Below are 22,728 nucleotides of genomic sequence, written 5' to 3' on the forward strand. Positions count from 1 at the left end.
GTACATGGCAAATACTACCTTTCCACTTGGTTATGAACGTAGCATTAGGCTACAACTTCTGTCACTGCAGAGCGTGCCACTGTTCAATGATTCCGCTTTTTCGGTCGGTGAGGAAATATTAGGGTGAAAGGTTAGGCAACGTTATAACTCCAATGCCAGTAACAAAGCCCACAGTTCCCTTCCGGACACTACGACAGATCGGTTACTATACCCAATCCTGAGATCCACCGACAAGCCAACTTTCTCCAGCAGCCGTGGGCGAGCCTGAACTGAAATAGCAGACGCGCACGCACGGACCAAACGGTAAAGTAAACAGACATATCCACACTTTCTACCTTAATATTCAGTGTTTGTCTAGTACAAATGTTTATCGAATTTACAAGTTCCGCGTTTAGGAGACGTTGGCCTACACACATTCAGTCGATTTCGCGGTGGCGTAAATACGCGTTTACTAACGGATATCGTACGAGTGATGATTCGCTTTAGCTAAAAGTAGGACTAGTCCCATTCCGTTATCTGGCTGCTTGGATGAGATGCTTACCAGCACGCATGTAGCCCACGGGCGGGTTCCTCCGCTCCTCGCCTTTTTGTTGTTGTTGCTGAAGTAGGTCTATTCCGCATGTTGACGCCTGAGAAACGTTGAATTAACAACACATATTGATCAGTTTAACATTAAGCATAACGGCTAGCATAGAATAGTTTGGTCGTCTGTTTCAAACCAATAATTAAACTTCAACCACAGACAACGACTATAGGAATAGGAGTTGGTTGCATGTTGGCTACAGTTGGCAAACAAACAGATCTGGGACCAGCCTTGGGTTGAGTTGTCTTGTCTGAACACGTGCATATATTGCATTCCATAAAAGCTCATTCATCACAACTACATTTAATTCTGAACGGCTGCTTTATTTTTTTATTTATAATTTGATTTATTTCACCTTTATTTAACCAGGTAGGCTAGTTGATAACAAGTTCTCATTTGCAACTGCGACCTGGCCAAGATAAAGCAAAGCTGGGGTGTTCATTGCTGGGGTGTCATTTCTCTGTATGAAGTGGACATTCGAGATGAAAGTCGTTACAGCCACCTATAAAGTAACCCATAGCAACACTGTTGCAAAGTAGCTGAAATGAAGCTTTCGGAAATCCACAGTGGCAGTGCTTAGATGTCTATTCCATTCAATTACCAAATACTTGAATGGAAAACATAGATGACAATATTTAATCATCTTTACACAGTGAAATATAGCTAGGTAAGGAATGTACTTGATGTACATGGGCTGCCGAGTGGTGCAGTGGTCTGAGGCACTGCATCTCAGTGCAAGAGGTGTCACTACAGTCTCTGGTTCAAATCCAGGCTATATCACATCAGGCTGTGATTGGGCGCCGCACAATTGGCCCAGCATTGTCCGGGGTAGGCCGTCATCGTAAATAAGAATTTGTTCTTAACTGACTTGCCTAGTTAAATAAATGTTCAATCAGAAAATAAAATGTAGAGTGTGAAGACTAGGATAGCTGGACATACTTCAGTTTTATCAGGGGCGCAACTTTCACTGGGGACGTGGGACGGACAGGGGGCATGCAGAAATTTCAATTTTGTCCGCCCCAGTTTTATCATTGGAATGTGATACAAAACGAGGCAAATGTGTGCTTTAGGACCATGCGGACGCCTCCGAGCGGTCGGGTAGGCTGTTAATAATATATTTATTGTTATCCCCCCCCACTTCTAAAACCAAAAGTTGCGCCCCTGAGTTTTATGCTGCAGTAATCAGCATACTCAGGTAAAGAAGTAGAATCATTTGAATTACAAGAATAATACTTTATTGTCCAATATCTTGCAGTAGAGAATGAAAATGTATTTTTGCTCCCAACCCAAAGTAGCTTAATCTGTTTTTATGTCATAACAATAGTTTTCACGACCTGCCCTGAGTAAACATGGCTAAACAATAGTTTCCATGACCTGCCCTGAGAAAACATTGGGACAAAGTCGTTTTCATGACCTGCCCTGAGTAAACATAGCTGTGACAGGATTTATTAGCATATGCACAAAGGAATGCAAATATTTACACTGTGATTTCAACCCAAGACACACAACACATGTTCTATATCTCCCTCTGTCTCTCTCATACACTCATAACTCTGTCTCTCTCATACACTCATACCTCTGTCTCTCTCATACACTCATACCTCTGTCTCTCTCATACACTCATACCTCTGTCTCTCTCATACACTCATACCTCTGTCTCTCTCATACACTCATAACTCTGTCTCTCTCATACACTCATAACTCTGTCTCTCTCATACACTCATACCTCTGTCTCTCTCATACGTCTGTCTCTCTCATACACTCATAACTCTGTCTCTCTCATACACTCATACCTCTGTCTCTCTCATACACTCATACCTCTGTCTCTCTCATACACTCATAACTCTGTCTCTCTCATACACTCATAACTCTGTCTCTCTCATACACTCATACCTCTGTCTCTCTCATACGTCTGTCTCTCTCATACACTCATAACTCTGTCTCTCTCATACACTCATAACTCTGTCTCTCTCATACACTCATAACTCTGTCTCTCTCATACACTCATACCTCTGTCTCTCTCATACGTCTGTCTCTCTCATACACTCATACCTCTGTCTCTCTCATACACTCATACCTCTGTCTCTCTCATACACTCATACCTCTGTCTCTCTCATACGTCTGTCTCTCTCATACACTCATAACTCTGTCTCTCTCATACACTCATAACTCTGTCTCTCTCATACACTCATACCTCTGTCTCTCTCATACACTCATACCTCTGTCTCTCTCATACGTCTGTCTCTCTCATACACTCATAACTCTGTCTCTCTCATACACTCATAACTCTGTCTCTCTCATACACTCATACCTCTGTCTCTCTCATACACTCATACCTCTGTCTCTCTCATACACTCATACCTCTGTCTCTCTCATACACTCATACCTCTGTCTCTCTCATACGTCTGTCTCTCTCATACACTCATAACTCTGTCTCTCTCATACACTCATACCTCTGTCTCTCTCATACACTCATAACTCTGTCTCTCTCATACACTCATAACTCTGTCTCTCTCATACACTCATACCGCTGTCTCCTCCTCCTCTTCCCTCCAGCCCGTCTCTACAGATCTACTGTTTTAGACCAGAGGAGCAGAGCACCATGGTTGTGTCCAAGGCCTGGACGTTACGCCAGCACTTCCAGGGTTTCCCCAAGGCTAGTGACTTCCATCTGAGGGAGGAGACGCTGCCACAGCCCAAGAATGGACAGGTGAGGATAGGATAGACTTTGAAGGGCAATTCCACCCTTTTCCAACCGTATCTTCATCATATGCAGCACAATACCAGTGTCCACATATGTGGAAATGTTGCATTTCTATGTTTTGTAGAAAAAATATATAACTTTAAAAAGGTTCTACTTGATGACATCATCAAAAGTTAAAATATTTTTAAAAACAGTGTTTATCTAACACTGAGATTTTGCGGTGACGTGGGGAGCAAGAAATCACTGTTTTAATTCTACTCTGTGACGTCACAGAGAATACTTTTTGAGGACCTTCTTCTCTTTTTAACCAAGTATCACAGAAACACAGTGTTTTCACATGTAGACACTGGATTGGGGCTGGAGATAAAGAATATGAAGTTGAAAAGTGGCGGAATTGCCCTTTAATGTCCCAGAGGGGAAAATGGTCTTGGACACGTACTGAAGCCCTACCGGGAACTTCACACAAAATGAACACGTTCCTTTTGCATTTCTAACATGTTCCATGGAATGTGAAATCACTTGATAACCTGTGGTTAATACATTTGTACTAGAAACAGGTTATCTGGGCCGAAACGGGGTGGGACTAATCAGAATTTTTCCAACAAAAAACACGTGTTTTCTTTGCAAAACGGTGTCCACTAATGAATATACCCCTTAACAAATTATACATTTATGTAGCAAAATATTTTCAGTTGCAAAATGTTTCGCTACGGTGTGTACTAATGAATAGACCACTGTTCAGGTGCTGTTGGAGGCTGTGTTCCTCAGTGTGGATCCTTACATGAGACCCTACAGCCAGACGATGATGAAGGAGGGAGACGTGATGATTGGATCCCAAGTTGCCAAGTAAGGGCACATTATGGGGGAGGGAGGCGGGCATGTGGATGCAAACACATTATAGACTGACTGACACACTATAGACTGACTGACAGTCATGTTGACACACTATAGACTGACTGACAGTCATGTTGACACACTATAGACTGACTGACAGTCATGTTGACACACTATAGACTGACTGACAGTCATGTTGACTGACACACTATAGACTGACTGACAGTCATGTTGACTGACACACTATAGACTGACTGACAGTCATGTTGACACACTATAGACTGACTGACACACTATAGACTGACTGAGACTCATGTTGACAAACTATAGACTAACTGAGACTCATGTCGACACACTACAGACTGACTGAGACTCATGTTGACACACTATAGACTGACTGACACTCGTGTTGACACACTATAGACTGACTGAGACTCATGTTGACACACTATAGACTGACTGACAGTCATGTTGACACACTATAGACTGACTGACACTCATGTTGACACACTATAGACTGACTGACACTCATGTTGACACACTATAGACTGACTGACACTCATGTTGACACACTATAGACTGACTGAGACTCATGTTAACACACTATAGACTGACTGAAACTCATGTTGACACATTATAGACTGACTGAGACTCATGTTGACACACTATAGACTGACTGAGACTCATGTTGACACACTATAGACTGACTGACACTCATGTTGACACACTATAGACTGACTGACAGTCATGTTGACACACTATAGACTGACTGACACTCATGTTGACACACTATAGACTGACTGACACTCATGTTGACACACTATAGACTGATTGAGACTCATGTTGACACACTATAGACTGACTGACAGTCATGTTGACACACACTCACCTTTCTCTCTTTCTCCCTCTCTCGCTCTCCCCCCCTCTCTCCAGGGTGATCCAGAGCTATAACCCCAGCTTCCCGGTTGGCTGCCATGTGGTCAGTGATTGTGGATGGAGGAGTCACTGGGTGTGTGATGGGGCAGAGCTGACCCCTGTGCTGCCCGACTGGCCCCAGGACATCCCCCTCTCCCTGGCCCTGGGGGCCATCGGCATGCCTGGGTAGGATGGATGGATGGATCTCTCTTGATAGATAGATAGATATGCAGACTGCCCTGTGTGGTTGAGGTGTGTGATATACAGTTATAATAGTGATAATGATATCTCTCTAGTCTGACAGCTCTGTATGGACTAGAGGAGGTGTGTGAGATAAAGAAGGGGGAGACTCTTCTGGTGAACGCTGCAGCAGGGGCCGTGGGCTCAGTGGTGGGACAGATCGCCAAGATCAAGGTACAACATTCCCTCAACGTTTCCAGAGTGTTCCCACAACGTCTCCACAGTGTTAGTTACTTCCTGAAGATGAGGACAAGTTGTATTCTATATTCCATGTGTCTCTGTGTGTTACCAGTGACTTTCATAATGTATAGTGAGTCAGTGTCTGTCCCTCCCTCCCTCCCCCCCTCCCTCCCTCCCTCCCTCCCTCCCTCCCTCCCTCCCTCAGGGCTGCAGAGTGGTGGGCTGTGCTGGGACAGATACCAAGGTGTCCTATCTAAAGGAGCTGGGTTTTGACCTGGTCTTCAACTACAAGACTGCCACCTCTCTGGAGGAATCACTCAGGGAGGCCGCGCCACACGGATACGACTGCTACTTTGAGAATGTGAGGTCACTGCACACACACACTCTTTGTGTGTGTGGACAGGCGTGTGTATGGACATTTGTGTGTGTGTCAAAGCTCAATCTCTCTCTCTCTCTCTCTCTCTCTGTCCAGGTTGGTGGGAAGTTCTCCAGTGTAGTGATGCCTCAGATGAGAGAGTTTGGCAGAATAGCTGTGTGTGGAAGCATCTCCATGTACAACGACACCACACCACAGACAGGTATACTGTCCGCACCACAGACAGGTATACTGTCCGCACCACAGACAGGTATACTGTCCGCACCACAGACAGGTATACTGTCCGCACCACAGACAGGTATACTGTCCGCACCACAGACAGGTATACTGTCCGCACCACAGACAGGTCTACTGTCCTCACCACAGACAGGTCTACTGTCCGCACCACAGACAGGTATACTGTCCGCACCACAGACAGGTATACTGTCCGCACCACAGACAGGTATACTGTCCGCACCACAGACAGGTATACTGTCCGCACCACAGACAGGTATACTGTCCGCACCACAGACAGGTATACTGTCCGCACCACAGACAGGTATACTGTCCGCACCACAGACAGGTCTACTGTCCGCACCACAGACAGGTCTACTGTCCGCACCACAGACAGGTCTACTGTCCGCACCACAGACAGGTCTACTGTCCGCACCACAGACAGGTCTACTGTCCGCACCACAGACAGGTCTACTGTCCGCACCACAGACAGGTCTACTGTCCGCACCACAGACAGGTCTACTGTCCGCACCACAGACAGGGCTACTGTCCGCACCACAGACAGGGCTACTGTCCGCACCACAGACAGGGCTACTGTCCGCACCACAGACAGGGCTACTGTCCGCACCACAGACAGGTTTACTGTCCGCACCACAGACAGGTCTACTGTCCGCACCACAGACAGGTCTACTGTCCGCACCACAGACAGGTCTACTGTCCGCACCACAGACAGGTCTACTGTCCGCACCACAGACAGGTATACTGTCCGCACCACAGACAGGTATACTGTCCGCACCACAGACATGTATTTATTTATATTTCAGGGCCGTATGTACACACCCATATGATCTTCAAACAGCTGAGGATGGAGGGCTTCCTGTGTGCTCGCTGGAAACTCAAACACCAGCAGTCACTGAGGAGGCTGATGGCCTGGATGACTGAGGTACAGAGAGAGGGTTCTACTAGCAGGGTTCTATTACTATTGTTCTACTACCAGTGTTTTATTACCAGTATTCTAATACCAGGATTCTATAACCAGTGTTTTATTACCAGTGTTTTTTTATACCAGTGTTGCATTAGCAGTGTTCTGCTACTAGTGTTCTACTACTAGTGTTGTATTATTAGTGTTTTATTACTAGTGTTGTATTAGCAGTGTTCTGCTACTAGTGTTCTATTACTAGTGTTGTATTATTAGTGTTTTATTACTAGTGTTGTATTAGCAGTGTTCTGCTACTAGTGTTCTATTACTAGTGTTGTATTATTAGTGTTTTATTACTAGTGTTGTATTAGCAGTGTTCTGCTACTAGTGTTCTATTACTAGTGTTGTATTATTAGTGTTTTATTACTAGTGTTGTATTATTAGTGTTTTATTACTAGTGTTGTATTAGCAGTGTTCTGCTACTAGTGTTCTATTACTAGTGTTGTATTATTAGTGTTTTATTACTAGTGTTGTATTATTAGTGTTTTATTACTAGTGTTGTATTAGCAGTGTTCTGCTACTAGTGTTCTGCTACTAGTGTTCTACTACTAGTGTTGTATTATTAGTGTTTTATTACTAGTGTTGTATTATTAGTGTTTTATTACTAGTGTTGTATTAGCAGTGTTCTGCTACTAGTGTTCTACTACTAGTGTTGTATTATTAGTGTTTTATTACTAGTGTTTTATTACTAGTGTTGTATTATTAGTGTTTTATTACTAGTGTTGTATTAGCAGTGTTCTACTACTAGTGTTGTATTACTAGTGTTCTGCTACTAGTGTTCTACTACTAGTGTTGTATTATTAGTGTTTTATTACTAGTGGTGTATTAGCATTGTTCTGCTACTAGTGTTGTATTAGCAGTGTTCTGCTACTAGTGTTGTATTAGCAGTGTTCTACTACTAGTGTTGTATTAGCAGTGTTCTACTACTAGTGTTGTATTAGCAGTGTTCTATTACCAGTGTTGTATTAGCAGTGTTCTACTACTAGTGTTGTATTAGCAGTGTTCTATTACTAGTGGTGTATTAGCAGTGTTCTACTACTAGTGGTGTATTAGCAGTGTTCTACTACTAGTGTTGTATTAGCAGTGTTCTATTACTAGTGTTGTATTAGCAGTGTTCTATTACCAGTGTTGTATTAGCAGTGTTCTACTACTAGTGTTGTATTAGCAGTGTTCTATTACTAGTGTTGTATTAGCAGGGTTCTGCTACTAGTGTTGTATTAGCAGTGTTCTGCTACTAGTGTTCTAATACCAGTGTTCTACTACTAGTGTTCTACTACTAGTGTTCTACTACTAGTGTTCTGCTACTAGTGTTCTATTACTAGTGTTCTATTACTAGTGTTCTACTACCAGTGTTCTATTACCAGTGTTCTACTACCAGTGTTCTACTACCAGTGTTCTACTACCAGTGTTCTACTACCAGTGTTCTACTACCAGTGTTCTACTACCAGTGTTCTACTACCAGTGTTCTATTACCAGTGTTCTATTACCAGTGTTTTATTAGCAGTGTTGTATTAGCAGTGTTCTATTACCAGTGTTCTATTACCAGTGTTCTACTACCAGTGTTCTATTACCAGTGTTCTATTACCAGTGTTTTATTACCAGTGTTGTATTAGCAGTGTTCTACTACCAGTGTTGTATTAGCAGTGTTCTATTACCAGTGTTCTACTACCAGTGTTCTATTACCAGTGTTCTATTACCAGTGTTTTATTACCAGTGTTCTATTACCAGTGTTCTATTACCAGTGTTCTATTACCAGTGTTCTGTTACCAGTGTTCTGTTACCAGTGTTCTGTTACCAGTGTTTTATTACCAGTGTTGTATTAGCAGTGTTCTATTACCAGTGTTCTACTACCAGTGTTCTATTACCAGTGTTCTACTACCAGTGTTCTATTACCAGTGTTCTATTACCAGTGTTCTATTACCAGTGTTCTACTACCAGTGTTCTACTACCAGTGTTCTATTACCAGTGTTCTATTACCAGTGTTCTACTACCAGTGTTCTATTACCAGTGTTCTATTACCAGTGTTCTATTACCAGTGTTCTATTACCAGCGTTCTATTACCAGTGTTCTATTACCAGTGTTCTATTACCAGTGTTGTATTAGCAGTGTTCTATTACCAGTGTTCTACTACCAGTGTTCTATTACCAGTGTTCTATTACCAGTGTTTTATTACCAGTGTTGTATTAGCAGTGTTCTACTACCAGTGTTGTATTAGCAGTGTTCTATTACCAGTGTTCTACTACCAGTGTTCTATTACCAGTGTTCTATTACCAGTGTTCTATTACCAGTGTTTTATTACCAGTGTTCTATTACCAGTGTTCTATTACCAGTGTTCTATTACCAGTGTTTTATTACCAGTGTTTTATTACCAGTGTTCTACTACCAGTGTTCTACTACCAGTGTTGTATTAGCAGTGTTGTATTAGCAGTGTTCTATTACCAGTGTTCTATTACCAGTGTTCTATTACCAGTGTTTTATTACCAGTGTTCTATTACCAGTGTTCTATTACCAGTGTTTTATTACCAGTGTTTTATTACCAGTGTTTTATTACCAGTGTTCTACTACCAGTGTTCTACTACCAGTGTTGTATTAGCAGTGTTCTATTACCAGTGTTCTACTACCAGTGTTCTACTACCGGTGTTCTACTACCAGTGTTCTACTACCAGTGTTCTATTACCAGTGTTCTACTACCAGTGTTCTATTACCAGTGTTTTATTACCAGTGTTCTACTACCAGTGTTCTACTACCAGTGTTCTATTACCAGTGTTCTATTACCAGTGTTCTATTACCAGTGTTCTATTACCAGTGTTCTATTACCAGTGTTCTATTACCAGTGTTCTATTACCAGTGTTCTATTACCAGTGTTCTATTACCAGTGTTCTACTACCAGTGTTGTATTAGCAGTGTTCTATTACCAGTGTTCTACTACCAGTGTTCTACTACCAGTGTTCTACTACCAGTGTTCTATTACCAGTGTTCTATTACCAGTGTTTTATTACCAGTGTTTTATTACCAGTGTTCTATTACCAGTGTTCTATTACCAGTGTTCTATTACCAGTGTTTTATTACCAGTGTTTTATTACCAGTGTTTTATTACCAGTGTTCTACTACCAGTGTTCTACTACCAGTGTTGTATTAGCAGTGTTCTATTACCAGTGTTCTATTACCAGTGTTTTATTACCAGTGTTTTATTACCAGTGTTTTATTACCAGTGTTCTACTACCAGTGTTCTACTACCAGTGTTCTACTACCAGTGTTGTATTAGCAGTGTTCTATTACCAGTGTTCTACTACCAGTGTTCTACTACCGGTGTTCTACTACCAGTGTTCTACTACCAGTGTTCTACTACCAGTGTTCTACTACCAGTGTTCTACTACCAGTGTTCTACTACCAGTGTTCTACTACCAGTGTTCTATTACCAGTGTTCTATTACCAGTGTTTTATTACCAGTGTTCTATTACCAGTGTTCTATTACCAGTGTTTTATTACCAGTGTTTTATTACCAGTATTTTATTACCAGTATTTTACTACCAGTGTTCTACTACCAGTGTTGTATTAGCAGTGTTCTATTACCAGTGTTCTACTACCAGTGTTCTACTACCGGTGTTCTACTACCAGTGTTCTACTACCAGTGTTCTACTACCAGTGTTCTATTACCAGTGTTCTATTACCAGTGTTCTACTACCAGTGTTCTATTACCAGTGTTTTATTACCAGTGTTCTACTACCAGTGTTCTACTACCAGTGTTGTATTAGCAGTGTTCTATTACCAGTGTTCTACTACCAGTGTTCTACTACCGGTGTTCTACTACCAGTGTTCTACTACCAGTGTTCTACTACCAGTGTTCTATTACCAGTGTTCTATTACCAGTGTTCTACTACCAGTGTTCTATTACCAGTGTTTTATTACCAGTGTTCTACTACCAGTGTTCTACTACCAGTGTTGTATTAGCAGTGTTCTATTACCAGTGTTCTACTACCAGTGTTCTACTACCGGTGTTCTACTACCGGTGTTCTACTACCGGTGTTCTACTACCAGTGTTCTATTACCAGTGTTCTACTACCAGTGTTCTACTACCAGTGTTCTATTACCAGTGTTTTATTACCAGTGTTCTACTACCAGTGTTCTACTACCAGTGTTCTATTACCAGTGTTCTATTACCAGTGTTCTATTACCAGTGTTCTATTACCAGTGTTCTATTACCAGTGTTCTATTACCAGTGTTCTATTACCAGTGTTCTATTACCAGTGTTTTATTACCAGTGTTCTACTACCAGTGTTGTATTAGCAGTGTTCTATTACCAGTGTTCTACTACCAGTGTTCTACTACCAGTGTTCTACTACCAGTGTTTTATTACCAGTGTTTTATTACCAGTGTTCTATTACCAGTGTTCTATTACCAGTGTTTTATTACCAGTGTTTTATTACCAGTGTTCTACTACCAGTGTTCTACTACCAGTGTTGTATTAGCAGTGTTGTATTAGCAGTGTTCTATTACCAGTGTTTTATTACCAGTGTTTTATTACCAGTGTTTTATTACCAGTGTTTTATTACCAGTGTTCTACTACCAGTGTTCTACTACCAGTGTTGTATTAGCAGTGTTCTATTACCAGTGTTCTACTACCAGTGTTCTACTACCGGTGTTCTACTACCAGTGTTCTACTACCAGTGTTCTATTACCAGTGTTCTACTACCAGTGTTCTATTACCAGTGTTCTATTACCAGTGTTCTATTACCAGTGTTTTATTACCAGTGTTCTACTACCAGTGTTCTACTACCAGTGTTGTATTAGCAGTGTTCTACTACCAGTGTTGTATTAGCAGTGTTCTATTACCAGTGTTCTACTACCAGTGTTCTATTACCAGTGTTCTATTACCAGTGTTTTATTACCAGTGTTGTATTAGCAGTGTTCTACTACCAGTGTTGTATTAGCAGTGTTCTATTACCAGTGTTCTACTACCAGTGTTCTATTACCAGTGTTCTATTACCAGTGTTTTATTACCAGTGTTCTATTACCAGTGTTCTATTACCAGTGTTCTATTACCAGTGTTTTATTACCAGTGTTTTATTACCAGTGTTCTACTACCAGTGTTCTACTACCAGTGTTCTATTACCAGTGTTCTACTACCAGTGTTCTACTACCGGTGTTCTACTACCAGTGTTCTACTACCAGTGTTCTACTACCAGTGTTCTACTACCAGTGTTCTACTACCAGTGTTCTACTACCAGTGTTCTACTACCAGTGTTCTACTACCAGTGTTCTACTACCAGTGTTCTACTACCAGTGTTCTACTACCAGTGTTCTATTACCAGTGTTCTACTACCAGTGTTCTATTACCAGTGTTCTATTACCAGTGTTCTATTACCAGTGTTCTACTACCAGTGTTCTACTACCAGTGTTCTACTACCAGTGTTCTACTACCAGTGTTCTATTACCAGTGTTCTATTACCAGTGTTCTATTACCAGTGTTCTATTACCAGTGTTCTATTACCAGTGTTCTATTACCAGTGTTTTATTACCAGTGTTCTACTCCCAGTGTTCTATTACCAGTGTTCTACTACCAGTGTTCTACTACCAGTGTTCTATTACCAGTGTTCTACTACCAGTGTTCTACTACCAGTGTTCTATTACCAGTGTTCTATTACCAGTGTTCTATTACCAGTGTTCTATTACCAGTGTTCTATTACCAGTGTTCTATTACCAGTGTTCTATTACCAGTGTTCTATTACCAGTGTTTTATTACCAGTGTTCTATTACCAGTGTTCTACTACCAGTGTTCTACTACCAGTGTTCTATTACCAGTGTTTTATTACCAGTGTTCTATTACCAGTGTTTTATTACCAGTGTTTTATTACCAGTGTTTTATTACCAGTGTTGTATTACCAGTGTTGTATTACCAGTGTTGTATTAGCAGTGTTGTATTACCAGTGTTGTATTACCAGTGTTCTACTACCAGTGTTCTACTACCAGTGTTCTACTACCAGTGTTCTACTACCAGTGTTCTATTACCAGTGTTGTATTAGCAGGGTTCTGCTACCAGTGTTGTATTAGCAGGGTTCTGCTACCAGTGTTGTATTAGCAGTGTTCTGCTACCAGTGTCGTATTAGCAGTGTTCTGCTACTAGTGTTGTATTAGGAGTGTTCTATTACCAGTGTTTTATTACCAGTGTTGTATTAGCAGTGTTCTACTACTAGTGTTGTATTAGCAGTGTTCTACTACTAGTGTTGTATTAGCAGTGTTCTGCTACTAGTGTTGTATTAGCAGTGTTCTATTACCAGTGTTCTATTACCAGTGTTCTGCTACCAGTGTTGTATTAGCAGTGTTCTGCTACTAGTGTTGTATTAGCAGTGTTCTATTACCAGTGTTGTATTAGCAGTGTTCTGCTGCCAGTGTTGTATTAGCAGTGTTCTATTACTAGTGTTGTATTAGCAGTGTTCTACTACTAGTGTTGTATTAGCAGTGTTCTACTACTAGTTTTGTATTAGCAGTGTTCTATTACTAGTGTTGTATTAGCAGTGTTCTATTACTAGTGTTGTATTAGCAGTGTTCTACTACCAGTGTTGTATTAGCAGTGTTCTACTACCAGTGTTCTATTACCAGTGTTCTATTACCAGTGTTGTATTAGCAGTGTTCTACTACCAGTGTTCTATTACCAGTGTTGTATTAGCAGTGTTCTGCTACTAGTGTTGTATTAGCAGTGTTGTATTAGCAGTGTTCTACTACCAGTGTTCTATTACCAGTGTTCTATTACCAGTGTTCTACTACCAGTGTTCTATTACCAGTGTTTTATTACTAGTGTTGTATTAGCAGTGTTCTGCTACCAGTGTTGTATTAGCAGTGTTCTGCTACCAGTGTCGTATTAGCAGTGTTCTGCTACCAGTGTCGTATTAGCAGTGTTCTGCTACCAGTGTTGTATGAGCAGTGCTCTGCTACCAGTGTTGTATTAGCAGTGCTCTGCTACCAGTGTTGTATTAGCAGTGTTCTGCTACCAGTGTCGTATTAGCAGTGTTCTATTACCAGTGGTGTATTAGCAGGGTTCTGCTACCAGTGTCGTATTAGCAGTGTTCTGGTACCAGTGTCGTATTAACAGGGTTCTGCTACCAGTGGTGTATTAGCAGTGTTTTATTACTAGTGTCGTATTAGCAGTGTTCTATTACCAGTGGTGTATTAGCAGGGTTCTGCTACCAGTGGTGTATTAGCAGGGTTCTGCTACCAGTGGTGCATTAGCAGGGTTCTGCTACCAGTGGTGTATTAGCAGGGTTCTGCTACCAGTGGTGTATTAGCAGTGTCGTATTAGCAGTGTTCTGCTACCAGTGGTGTATTAGCAGGGTTCTGCTACTAGTGTTGTATTAGCAGTGTTCTGCTACCAGTGTCGTATTAGCAGTGTTCTGCTACCAGTGTCTTATTAGCAGTGTTCTGCTACTAGTGTTGTATTAGCAGTGTTCTACTACCAGTGTTGTATTAGCAGTGTTCTGCTACTAGTGTTGTAATAGCAGTGTTCTGCTGCTAGTGTTGTATTAGCAGTGTTCTACTACCAGTGTTGTATTAGCAGTGTTCTACTACCAGTGTTGTATTAGCAGTGTTCTACTACCAGTGTTGTATTAGCAGTGTTCTACTACCAGTGTTGTATTAGCAGTGTTCTACTACCAGTGTTGTATTAGCAGTGTTCTACTACCAGTGTTGTATTAGCAGTGTTCTACTACCAGTGTTGTATTAGCAGTGTTCTACTACCAGTGTTGTATTAGCAGTGTTCTACTACCAGTGTTGTATTAGCAGTGTTCTACTACCAGTGTTGTATTAGCAGTGTTCTACTACCAGTGTTGTATTAGCAGTGTTCTACTACCAGTGTTGTATTAGCAGTGTTCTACTACCAGTGTTGTATTAGCAGTGTTCTACTACCAGTGTTGTATTAGCAGTGTTCTACTACCAGTGTTGTATTAGCAGTGTTCTACTACCAGTGTTGTATTAGCAGTGTTCTGCTACTAGTGTTGTAATAGCAGTGTTCTGCTGCTAGTGTTGTATTAGCAGTGTTCTGCTACCAGTGTCGTATTAGCAGTGTTCTGCTACCAGTGTCGTATTAGCAGTGTTCTGCTACCAGTGTCGTATTAGCAGTGTTCTGCTACCAGTGTTGTATTAGCAGTGCTCTGCTACCAGTGTTGTATTAGCAGTGTCGTATTAGCAGTGTTCTGCTACCAGTGTCGTATTAGCAGTGTTCTGCTACCAGTGTCGTATTAGCAGTGTTCTGCTACCAGTGTCGTATTAGCAGTGTTCTGCTACCAGTGTCGTATTAGCAGTGTTCTGCTACCAGTGTCGTATTAGCAGTGTTCTGCTACCAGTGTCGTATTAGCAGTGTTCTGCTACTAGTGTTGTATTAGCAGTGTTCTGCTACCAGTGTCGTATTAGCAGTGTTCTGCTACTAGTGTCGTATTAGCAGTGTTCTGCTACCAGTGGTGTATTAGCAGTGTTCTGCTACCAGTGGTGTATTAGCAGTGTTCTGCTACCAGTGTCGTATTAGCAGTGCTCTGCTACCAGTGTTGTATTAGCAGTGTTGTATTAGCAGTGTTCTGCTACTAGTGTCGTATTAGCAGTGTTCTGCTACTAGTGTCGTATTAGCAGTGTTCTGCTACCAGTGGTGTATTAGCAGTGTTCTGCTACCAGTGGTGTATTAGCAGTGTTCTGCTACCAGTGTCGTATTAGCAGTGTTCTGCTACCAGTGTCGTATTAGCAGTGTTCTGCTACCAGTGTCGTATTAGCAGGGTTCTGCTACCAGTGTCGTATTAGCAGTGTTCTGCTACCAGTGGTGTATTAGCAGTGTTCTGCTACCAGTGTCGTATTAGCAGTGTTTTGCTACCAGTGGTGTATTAGCAGGGTTCTGCTACCAGTGTCGTATTAGCAGTGTTCTGCTACTAGTGTTGTATTAGCAGTGTTCTGCTACTAGTGTTGTATTAGCAGTGTTCTGCTACTAGTGTTGTATTAGCAATGTTCTGCTACTAGTGTTGTATTAGCAGTGTTCTGCTACCAGTGTTGTATTAGCAGTGTTCTGCTACCAGTGTTGTATTAGCAGTGTTCTGCTACTAGTGTTGTATTAGCAGTGTTCTGCTACCAGTGTCGTATTAGCAGTGTTCTGCTACTAGTGTTGTAATAGCAGTGTTCTGCTGCTAGTGTTGTATTAGCAGTGTTCTACTACCAGTGTTGTAATAGCAGTGTTCTGCTGCTAGTGTTGTATTAGCAGTGTTCTGCTGCTAGTGTTGTATTAGCAGTGTTCTGCTACCAGTGTCGTATTAGCAGTGTTCTGCTACCAGTGTTGTATTAGCAGTGCTCTGCTACCAGTGTTGTATTAGCAGTGTCGTATTAGCAGTGTTCTGCTACCAGTGTCGTATTAGCAGTGTTCTGCTACCAGTGTCGTATTAGCAGTGTTCTGCTACCAGTGTCGTATTAGCAGTGTTCTGCTACCAGTGTCGTATTAGCAGTGTTCTGCTACCAGTGTCGTATTAGCAGTGTTCTGCTACCAGTGTCGTATTAGCAGTGTTCTGCTACCAGTGTCGTATTAGCAGTGTTCTGCTACCAGTGTCGTATTAGCAGTGTTCTGCTACCAGTGTCGTATTAGCAGTGTTCTGCTACCAGTGTCGTATTAGCAGTGTTCTGCTACCAGTGGTGTATTAGCAGTGTTCTGCTACCAGTGGTGTATTAGCAGTGTTCTGCTACCAGTGTCGTATTAGCAGTGCTCTGCTACCAGTGTTGTATTAGCAGTGTTGTATTAGCAGTGTTCTGCTACCAGTGTCGTATTAGCAGTGTTCTGCTACCAGTGTCGTATTAGCAGTGTTCTGCTACCAGTGTCGTATTAGCAGTGTTCTGCTACCAGTGTCGTATTAGCAGTGTTCTGCTACCAGTGTCGTATTAGCAGTGTTCTGCTACCAGTGTCGTATTAGCAGTGTTCTGCTACCAGTGTCGTATTAGCAGTGTTCTGCTACCAGTGGTGTATTAGCAGTGTTCTGCTACCAGTGGTGTATTAGCAGTGTTCTGCTACCAGTGTCGTATTAGCAGTGCTCTGCTACCAGTGTTGTATTAGCAGTGTTGTATTAGCAGTGTTCTGCTACCAGTGTCGTATTAGCAGTGTTCTGCTACCAGTGTCGTATTAGCAGTGTTCTGCTACCAGTGTCGTATTAGCAGTGTTCTGCTACCAGTGTCGTATTAGCAGGGTTCTGCTACCAGTGTCGTATTAGCAGTGTTCTGCTACCAGTGGTGTATTAGCAGGGTTCTGCTACCAGTGTCGTATTAGCAGTGTTTTGCTACCAGTGGTGTATTAGCAGGGTTCTGCTACCAGTGGTGTATTAGCAGGGTTCTGCTACCAGTGTCGTATTAGCAGTGTTCTGCTACTAGTGTTGTATTAGCAGTGTTTTGCTACTAGTGTTGTATTAGCAATGTTCTGCTACTAGTGTTGTATTAGCAGTGTTCTGCTACCAGTGTTGTATTAGCAGTGTTCTGCTACCAGTGTTGTATTAGCAGTGTTCTGCTACCAGTGTTGTATTAGCAGTGTTCTGCTACCAGTGTTGTATTAGCAGTGTTCTGCTACTAGTGTTGTATTAGCAGTGTTCTGCTACTAGTGTTGTATTAGCAGTGTTCTGCTACTAGTGTTGTATTAGCAGTGTTCTGCTACCAGTGTTGTATTAGCAGTATTCTACTACTAGTGTTGTATTAGCAGTGTTCTGCTACTAGTGTTGTATTAGCAGTATTCTATTACTAGTGTTGTATTAGCAGTGTTCCGCTACTAGTGTCGTATTAGCAGTGTTCTGCTACCAGTGTCGTATTAGCAGTGTTCTGCTACTAGTGTTGTATTACCAGTGTTCTATTACCACTGTTGTATTAGCAGTGTTCTGCTACTAGTGTTGGATTAGCAGTGTTCTGCTACTAGTGTCGTATTAGCAGTGTTCTGCTACTAGTGTCGTATTAGCAGTGTTCTGCTACCAGTGTCGTATTAGCAGTGTTCTGCTACTAGTGTTGTATTAGCAGTGTTCTGCTACTAGTGATGTATTAGCAGTGTTCTGCTACTAGTGTTGTATTAGCAGTGTTCTGCTACTAGTGATGTATTAGCAGTGTTCTGCTACTAGTGTTGTATTAGCAGTGTTCTGCTACTAGTGATGTATTAGCAGTGTTCTGCTACTAGTGTTGTATTAGCAGTGTTCTGCTACTAGTGATGTATTAGCAGTGTTCTGCTACTAGTGTTGTATTAGCAGTGTTCTGCTACTAGTGATGTATTAGCAGTGTTCTGCTACTAGTGTTGTATTAGCAGTGTTCCGCTACTAGTGTCGTATTAGCAGTGTTCTGCTACCAGTGTCGTATTAGCAGTGTTCTGCTACCAGTGTCGTATTAGCAGTGTTCTGCTACTAGTGTTGTATTAGCAGTGTTCTGCTACTAGTGTTGTATTAGCAGTGTTCTGCTACTAGTGTTGTATTAGCAGTGTTCTGCTACTAGTGTTGTATTAGCAGTGTTCTGCTACTAGTGTTGTATTAGCAGTGTTCTGCTACTAGTGTTGTATTAGCAGTGTTCTATTACCAGTGTTGTATTAGCAGTGTTCTGCTACCAGTGTTGTATTAGCAGTGTTCTGCTACTAGTGGTGTATTAGCAGTGTTCTGCTACCAGTGGTGTATTAGCAGTGTTCTTTTACCAGTGTTGTATTAGCAGTGTCGTATTAGCAGTGTTGTATTAGCAGTGTTCTATTAGCAGTGTTGTATTAGCAGTGTTCTATTACTAGTGTTGTATTAGCAGTGTTCTACTACTAGTGTTGTATTAGCAGTGTTCTATTACTAGTGTTGTATTAGCAGTGTTCTATTACTAGTGTTGTATTAGCAGTGTTCTGCTACTAGTGTTGTATTAGCAGTGTTCTATTACTAGTGTTGTATTAGCAGTGTTCTACTACTAGTGTTGTATTAGCAGTGTTCTATTACTAGTGTTGTATTAGCAGTGTTCTATTACTAGTGTTGTATTAGCAGTGTTCTGCTACCAGTGTTGTATTAGCAGTGTTCTACTACCAGTGTTGTATTAGGAGTGTTCTATTACCAGTGTTGTATTAGCAGTGTTCTATTACTAGTGTTGTATTAGCAGTGTTCTGCTACCAGTGTTGTATTAGCAGTGTTCTGCTACCAGTGTTGTATTAGCAGTGTTCTACTACCAGTGTTGTATTAGGAGTGTTCTATTACCAGTGTTGTATTAGCAGTGTTCTATTACTAGTGTTGTATTAGCAGTGTTCTGCTACCAGTGTTGTATTAGCAGTGTTCTGCTACTAGTGTTGTATTAGCAGTGTTCTGCTACTAGTGTTGTATTAGCAGTGTTCTGCTACTAGTGTTGTATTAGCAGTGTTCTATTACCAGTGTTGTATTAGCAGTGTTCTATTACTAGTGTTGTATTAGCAGTGTTCTGCTACCAGTGTTGTATTAGCAGTGTTCTGCTACCAGTGTTGTATTAGCAGTGTTCTACTACCAGTGTTGTATTAGGAGTGTTCTATTACCAGTGTTGTATTAGCAGTGTTCTATTACTAGTGTTGTATTAGCAGTGTTCTGCTACCAGTGTTGTATTAGCAGTGTTCTACTACCAGTGTTCTATTAGCGGTGTTCTGCTACTATGGACAATATTGGCCTGGATGACTGATGTACAGGTGCAGGGTTCCATTACCAGTGTTCTATTACCGGTGTTCCATTACCGGTGTTCCATTACCGGTGTTCCATTACCAGTGTTCCATTACAAGTGTTCCATTACCAGTGTTCCATTACCAGTGTTCCATTACCAGTGTTCCATTACCAGTGTTCCATTACCAGTGTTCCATTACCAGTGTTCCATTACCAGTGTTCCATTACCAGTGTTCCATTACCAGTGTTCCATTACCAGTGTTCTATTACCAGTGTTCTATTACCAGTGTTCTGTTGGCAGGGGTGGCAATTAGCCTAGTGGTTAGAGTGTTGTACTAGTAACCGGAAAGGTTGCAAGATCGAATCCCTGAGCTGACAAGGTAAACATTTGTCGTCCTGCTCCTGAACAAGGCAGTTATACCACTGTTCTTAGGCCGTCATTGTAAATAAGAATTTGTTCTTAACTGACTTGCCTAGTTAAATAAAGTAAATTTTAAAAAAAAGTGTTACATTACCAGTGTTCAGGACATTCGGGATACTATAGAAACCCTTCCAGTTAAGATTGTTTCTGAAGGTAGTTTTATTGAGTCATGTGAATCCATGAAAACAGTTGTCAAACACTGTGTAAGCATGATGATGATGAATATGACGGTGATGACGACGAGGATGATGGTGATGACAGTAGTGATGATGCTGGCGGGGAGAATTAAATGTTTGTGTTGATCTTTCAGGGCAAGCTGAGATGCAGTGAACACATCACCAGTGGTTTCAACAACATGCCTGCTGCCTTCATGGGCATGCTACAGGGAGACAACACCGGCAAGGCTGTGGTCAAGGTGTGATGACGTCACAATCAACATTACAATCCTCCAGAACATCTGACTAAAGCATTCCAGAACACTCAACTCCGTACACTCCAGTTTCTGGAACCAGAATCTGTTTCTACTTAACATTCCAGAACACTCAACTTCATACACTCCAGGTTCTAGAACCAGAATCTGTTTCTACTTAACATTCCAGAATCCTTCCTGTATGTCACACTAGTGTTCTGGTCCATGTTTATTCATAGACACGTTCAACACACAGCTAGACAGGTTTAGGTCCAGTGTAATTCAACAGACAGCTAGACAGGTTTAGGTCCAGGGTAATTCAACAGACAGCTAGACAGGTTTAGGTCCAGTGTAATTCAACAGACAGCTAGACAGGTTTTGGTCCAGTGTAATTCAACAGACAGCTAGACAGGTTTTGGTCCAGGGTAATTCAACAGACAGCTAGACAGGTTTTGGTCCAGTGTAATTCAACAGACAGCTAGACAGGTTTAGGTCCAGTGTAATTCAACAGACAGCTAGACAGGTTTTGGTCCAGGGTAATTCAACAGACAGCTAGACAGGTTTTGGTCCAGGGTAATTCAACATACAGCTAGACAGGTTTGGGTCCAGTGTAATTCAACAGACAGCTAGACAGGTTTAGGTCCAGGGTAATTCAACAGACAGCTAGACAGGTTTAGGTCCAGGGTAATTCAACAGACAGCTAGACAGGTTTTGGTCCAGGGTAATTCAACAGACAGCTAGACAGGTTTAGGTCCAGTGTAATTCAACAGACAGCTAGACAGGTTTAGGTCCAGGGTAATTCAACAGACAGCTAGACAGGTTTTGGTCCAGGGTAATTCAACACACAGCTAGACAGGTTTTGGTCCAGTGTAATTCAACACACAGCTAGACAGGTTTAGGTCCAGGGTAATTCAACAGACAGTTAGACAGGTTTAGGTCCAGGGTAATTCAACATACAGCTAGACAGGTTTTGGTCCAGTGTAATGCTATTAACTAAATAAACATGTCTTCACAATATAATGTTTATAATACATCCTGCCTACTGATAATTTACTTTTTCTACACCAATAATGTCATATTTGACTAATTACCAGACAGTCCCCACAACCGTGTTTGTACTGACCTTATCCCAACACCTAGCAACCTTATAACCTGGTCTATACTGAGTTTATACTGTAGTGACCTTAACCCAACACCTAGCAACCTCATAACCTTGTCTATACTGAGTTTATACTGTAGTGACCTTAACCCAACACCTAGCAACCTCATAACCTGGTCTATACTGAGTTTATACTGTAGTGACCTTATCCCAACACCTAGCAACCTCATAACCTGGTCTATACTGAGTTTATACTGTAGTGACCTTATCCCAACACCTAGCAACCTCATAACCTGGTCTATACTGAGTTTATACTGTAGTAACCTTAACCCAACACCTAGCAACCTCAGAACCTGGTCTATACTGAGTTTATACTGTAGTGACCTTATCCCAACACCTAGCAACCTCATAACCTGGTCTATACTGAGTTTATACTGTAGTGACCTTATCCCAACACCTAGCAACCTCATAACCTGGTCTATACTGAGGTTATACTGTAGTGACCTTATCCCAACACCTAGCAACCTCATAACCTGGTCTATACTGAGTTTATACTGTAGTGACCTTATCCCAACACCTAGCAACCTCATAACCTGGTCTATACTGAGTTTATACTGTAGTGACCTTATCCCAACACCTAGCAACCTCATAACCTGGTCTATACTGAGTTTATACTGTAGTGACCTTATCCCAACACCTAGCAACCTCATAACCTGGTCTATACTGAGTTTATACTGTAGTAACCTTAACCCAACACCTAGCAACCTCATAACCTGGTCTATACTGAGTTTATACTGTAGTGACCTTAACCCAACACCTAGCAACCTCATAACCTGTTCTATACTGAGTTTATACTGTAGTAACCTTAACCCAACACCTAGCAACCTCATAACCTGGTCTATACTGAGTTTATTCTGTTGTGACCTTAACCCAACACCTAGCAATCTCGTAAAGGGATTCATATCTCTTGGTGTAACGATAAAGGTGTTGGTTTGACAGTCGCTGGTTGAAGGTGTAGTCCCCACATCCACTACAATACATTACACAATGGTATACAGTCGTGGCCAAAAGTTTTGAGAATGACACAAATATTTATTTCCACAAAGTTTGCTGCTTCAGTGTCTTTAGATATTTTTGTCAGATGTTACTATG

General features: G+C 41.6%; 1 protein-coding gene across 2 annotated transcripts; it reads left to right on the top strand.

The window, feature by feature from the left end:
- The first annotated feature begins 23 nt into the window (after nucleotides 1–23).
- Nucleotides 24–21,510, top strand: LOC129841599 (prostaglandin reductase 1-like). 2 transcript variants are annotated; one of them, XR_008757360.1, is made up of 10 exons: nucleotides 24–303; nucleotides 3,140–3,293; nucleotides 4,030–4,133; nucleotides 5,055–5,222; nucleotides 5,333–5,450; nucleotides 5,662–5,817; nucleotides 5,929–6,034; nucleotides 6,870–6,988; nucleotides 20,379–21,296; nucleotides 21,371–21,510. XR_008757360.1 is itself a non-coding variant. In XM_055909979.1 (9 exons), exons 2-9 carry the CDS (start codon nucleotides 3,186–3,188, stop codon nucleotides 20,487–20,489), a joined length of 990 nt encoding a protein of 329 aa, XP_055765954.1. In that variant the 5' UTR covers nucleotides 24–303; nucleotides 3,140–3,185; the 3' UTR covers nucleotides 20,490–21,510. The 2 variants fall into 2 exon arrangements, 1 of the variants encoding a protein (XP_055765954.1); XM_055909979.1 differs by having other exon boundaries at nucleotides 20,379–21,510.
- The last annotated feature ends 1,218 nt before the right edge of the window (nucleotides 21,511–22,728 follow it).

This window comes from Salvelinus fontinalis, chromosome 42, assembly GCF_029448725.1.
Source record: "Salvelinus fontinalis isolate EN_2023a chromosome 42, ASM2944872v1, whole genome shotgun sequence".
NCBI lineage: Eukaryota > Metazoa > Chordata > Actinopteri > Salmoniformes > Salmonidae > Salvelinus > Salvelinus fontinalis.

Excerpts from the sequence above, each read along its gene's own strand:
- LOC129841599 (XM_055909979.1), top strand. The coding sequence starts at position 3,186 with ATGGTTGTGTCCAAGGCCTGGACGTTACGCCAGCACTTCCAGGGTTTC. Across the intron at positions 5,223-5,332 it reads GGGGCCATCGGCATGCCTGG|TCTGACAGCTCTGTATGGAC; the intron begins GTAGGATGGATG and ends ATATCTCTCTAG. Across the intron at positions 5,818-5,928 it reads ACGACTGCTACTTTGAGAAT|GTTGGTGGGAAGTTCTCCAG; the intron begins GTGAGGTCACTG and ends CTCTCTGTCCAG.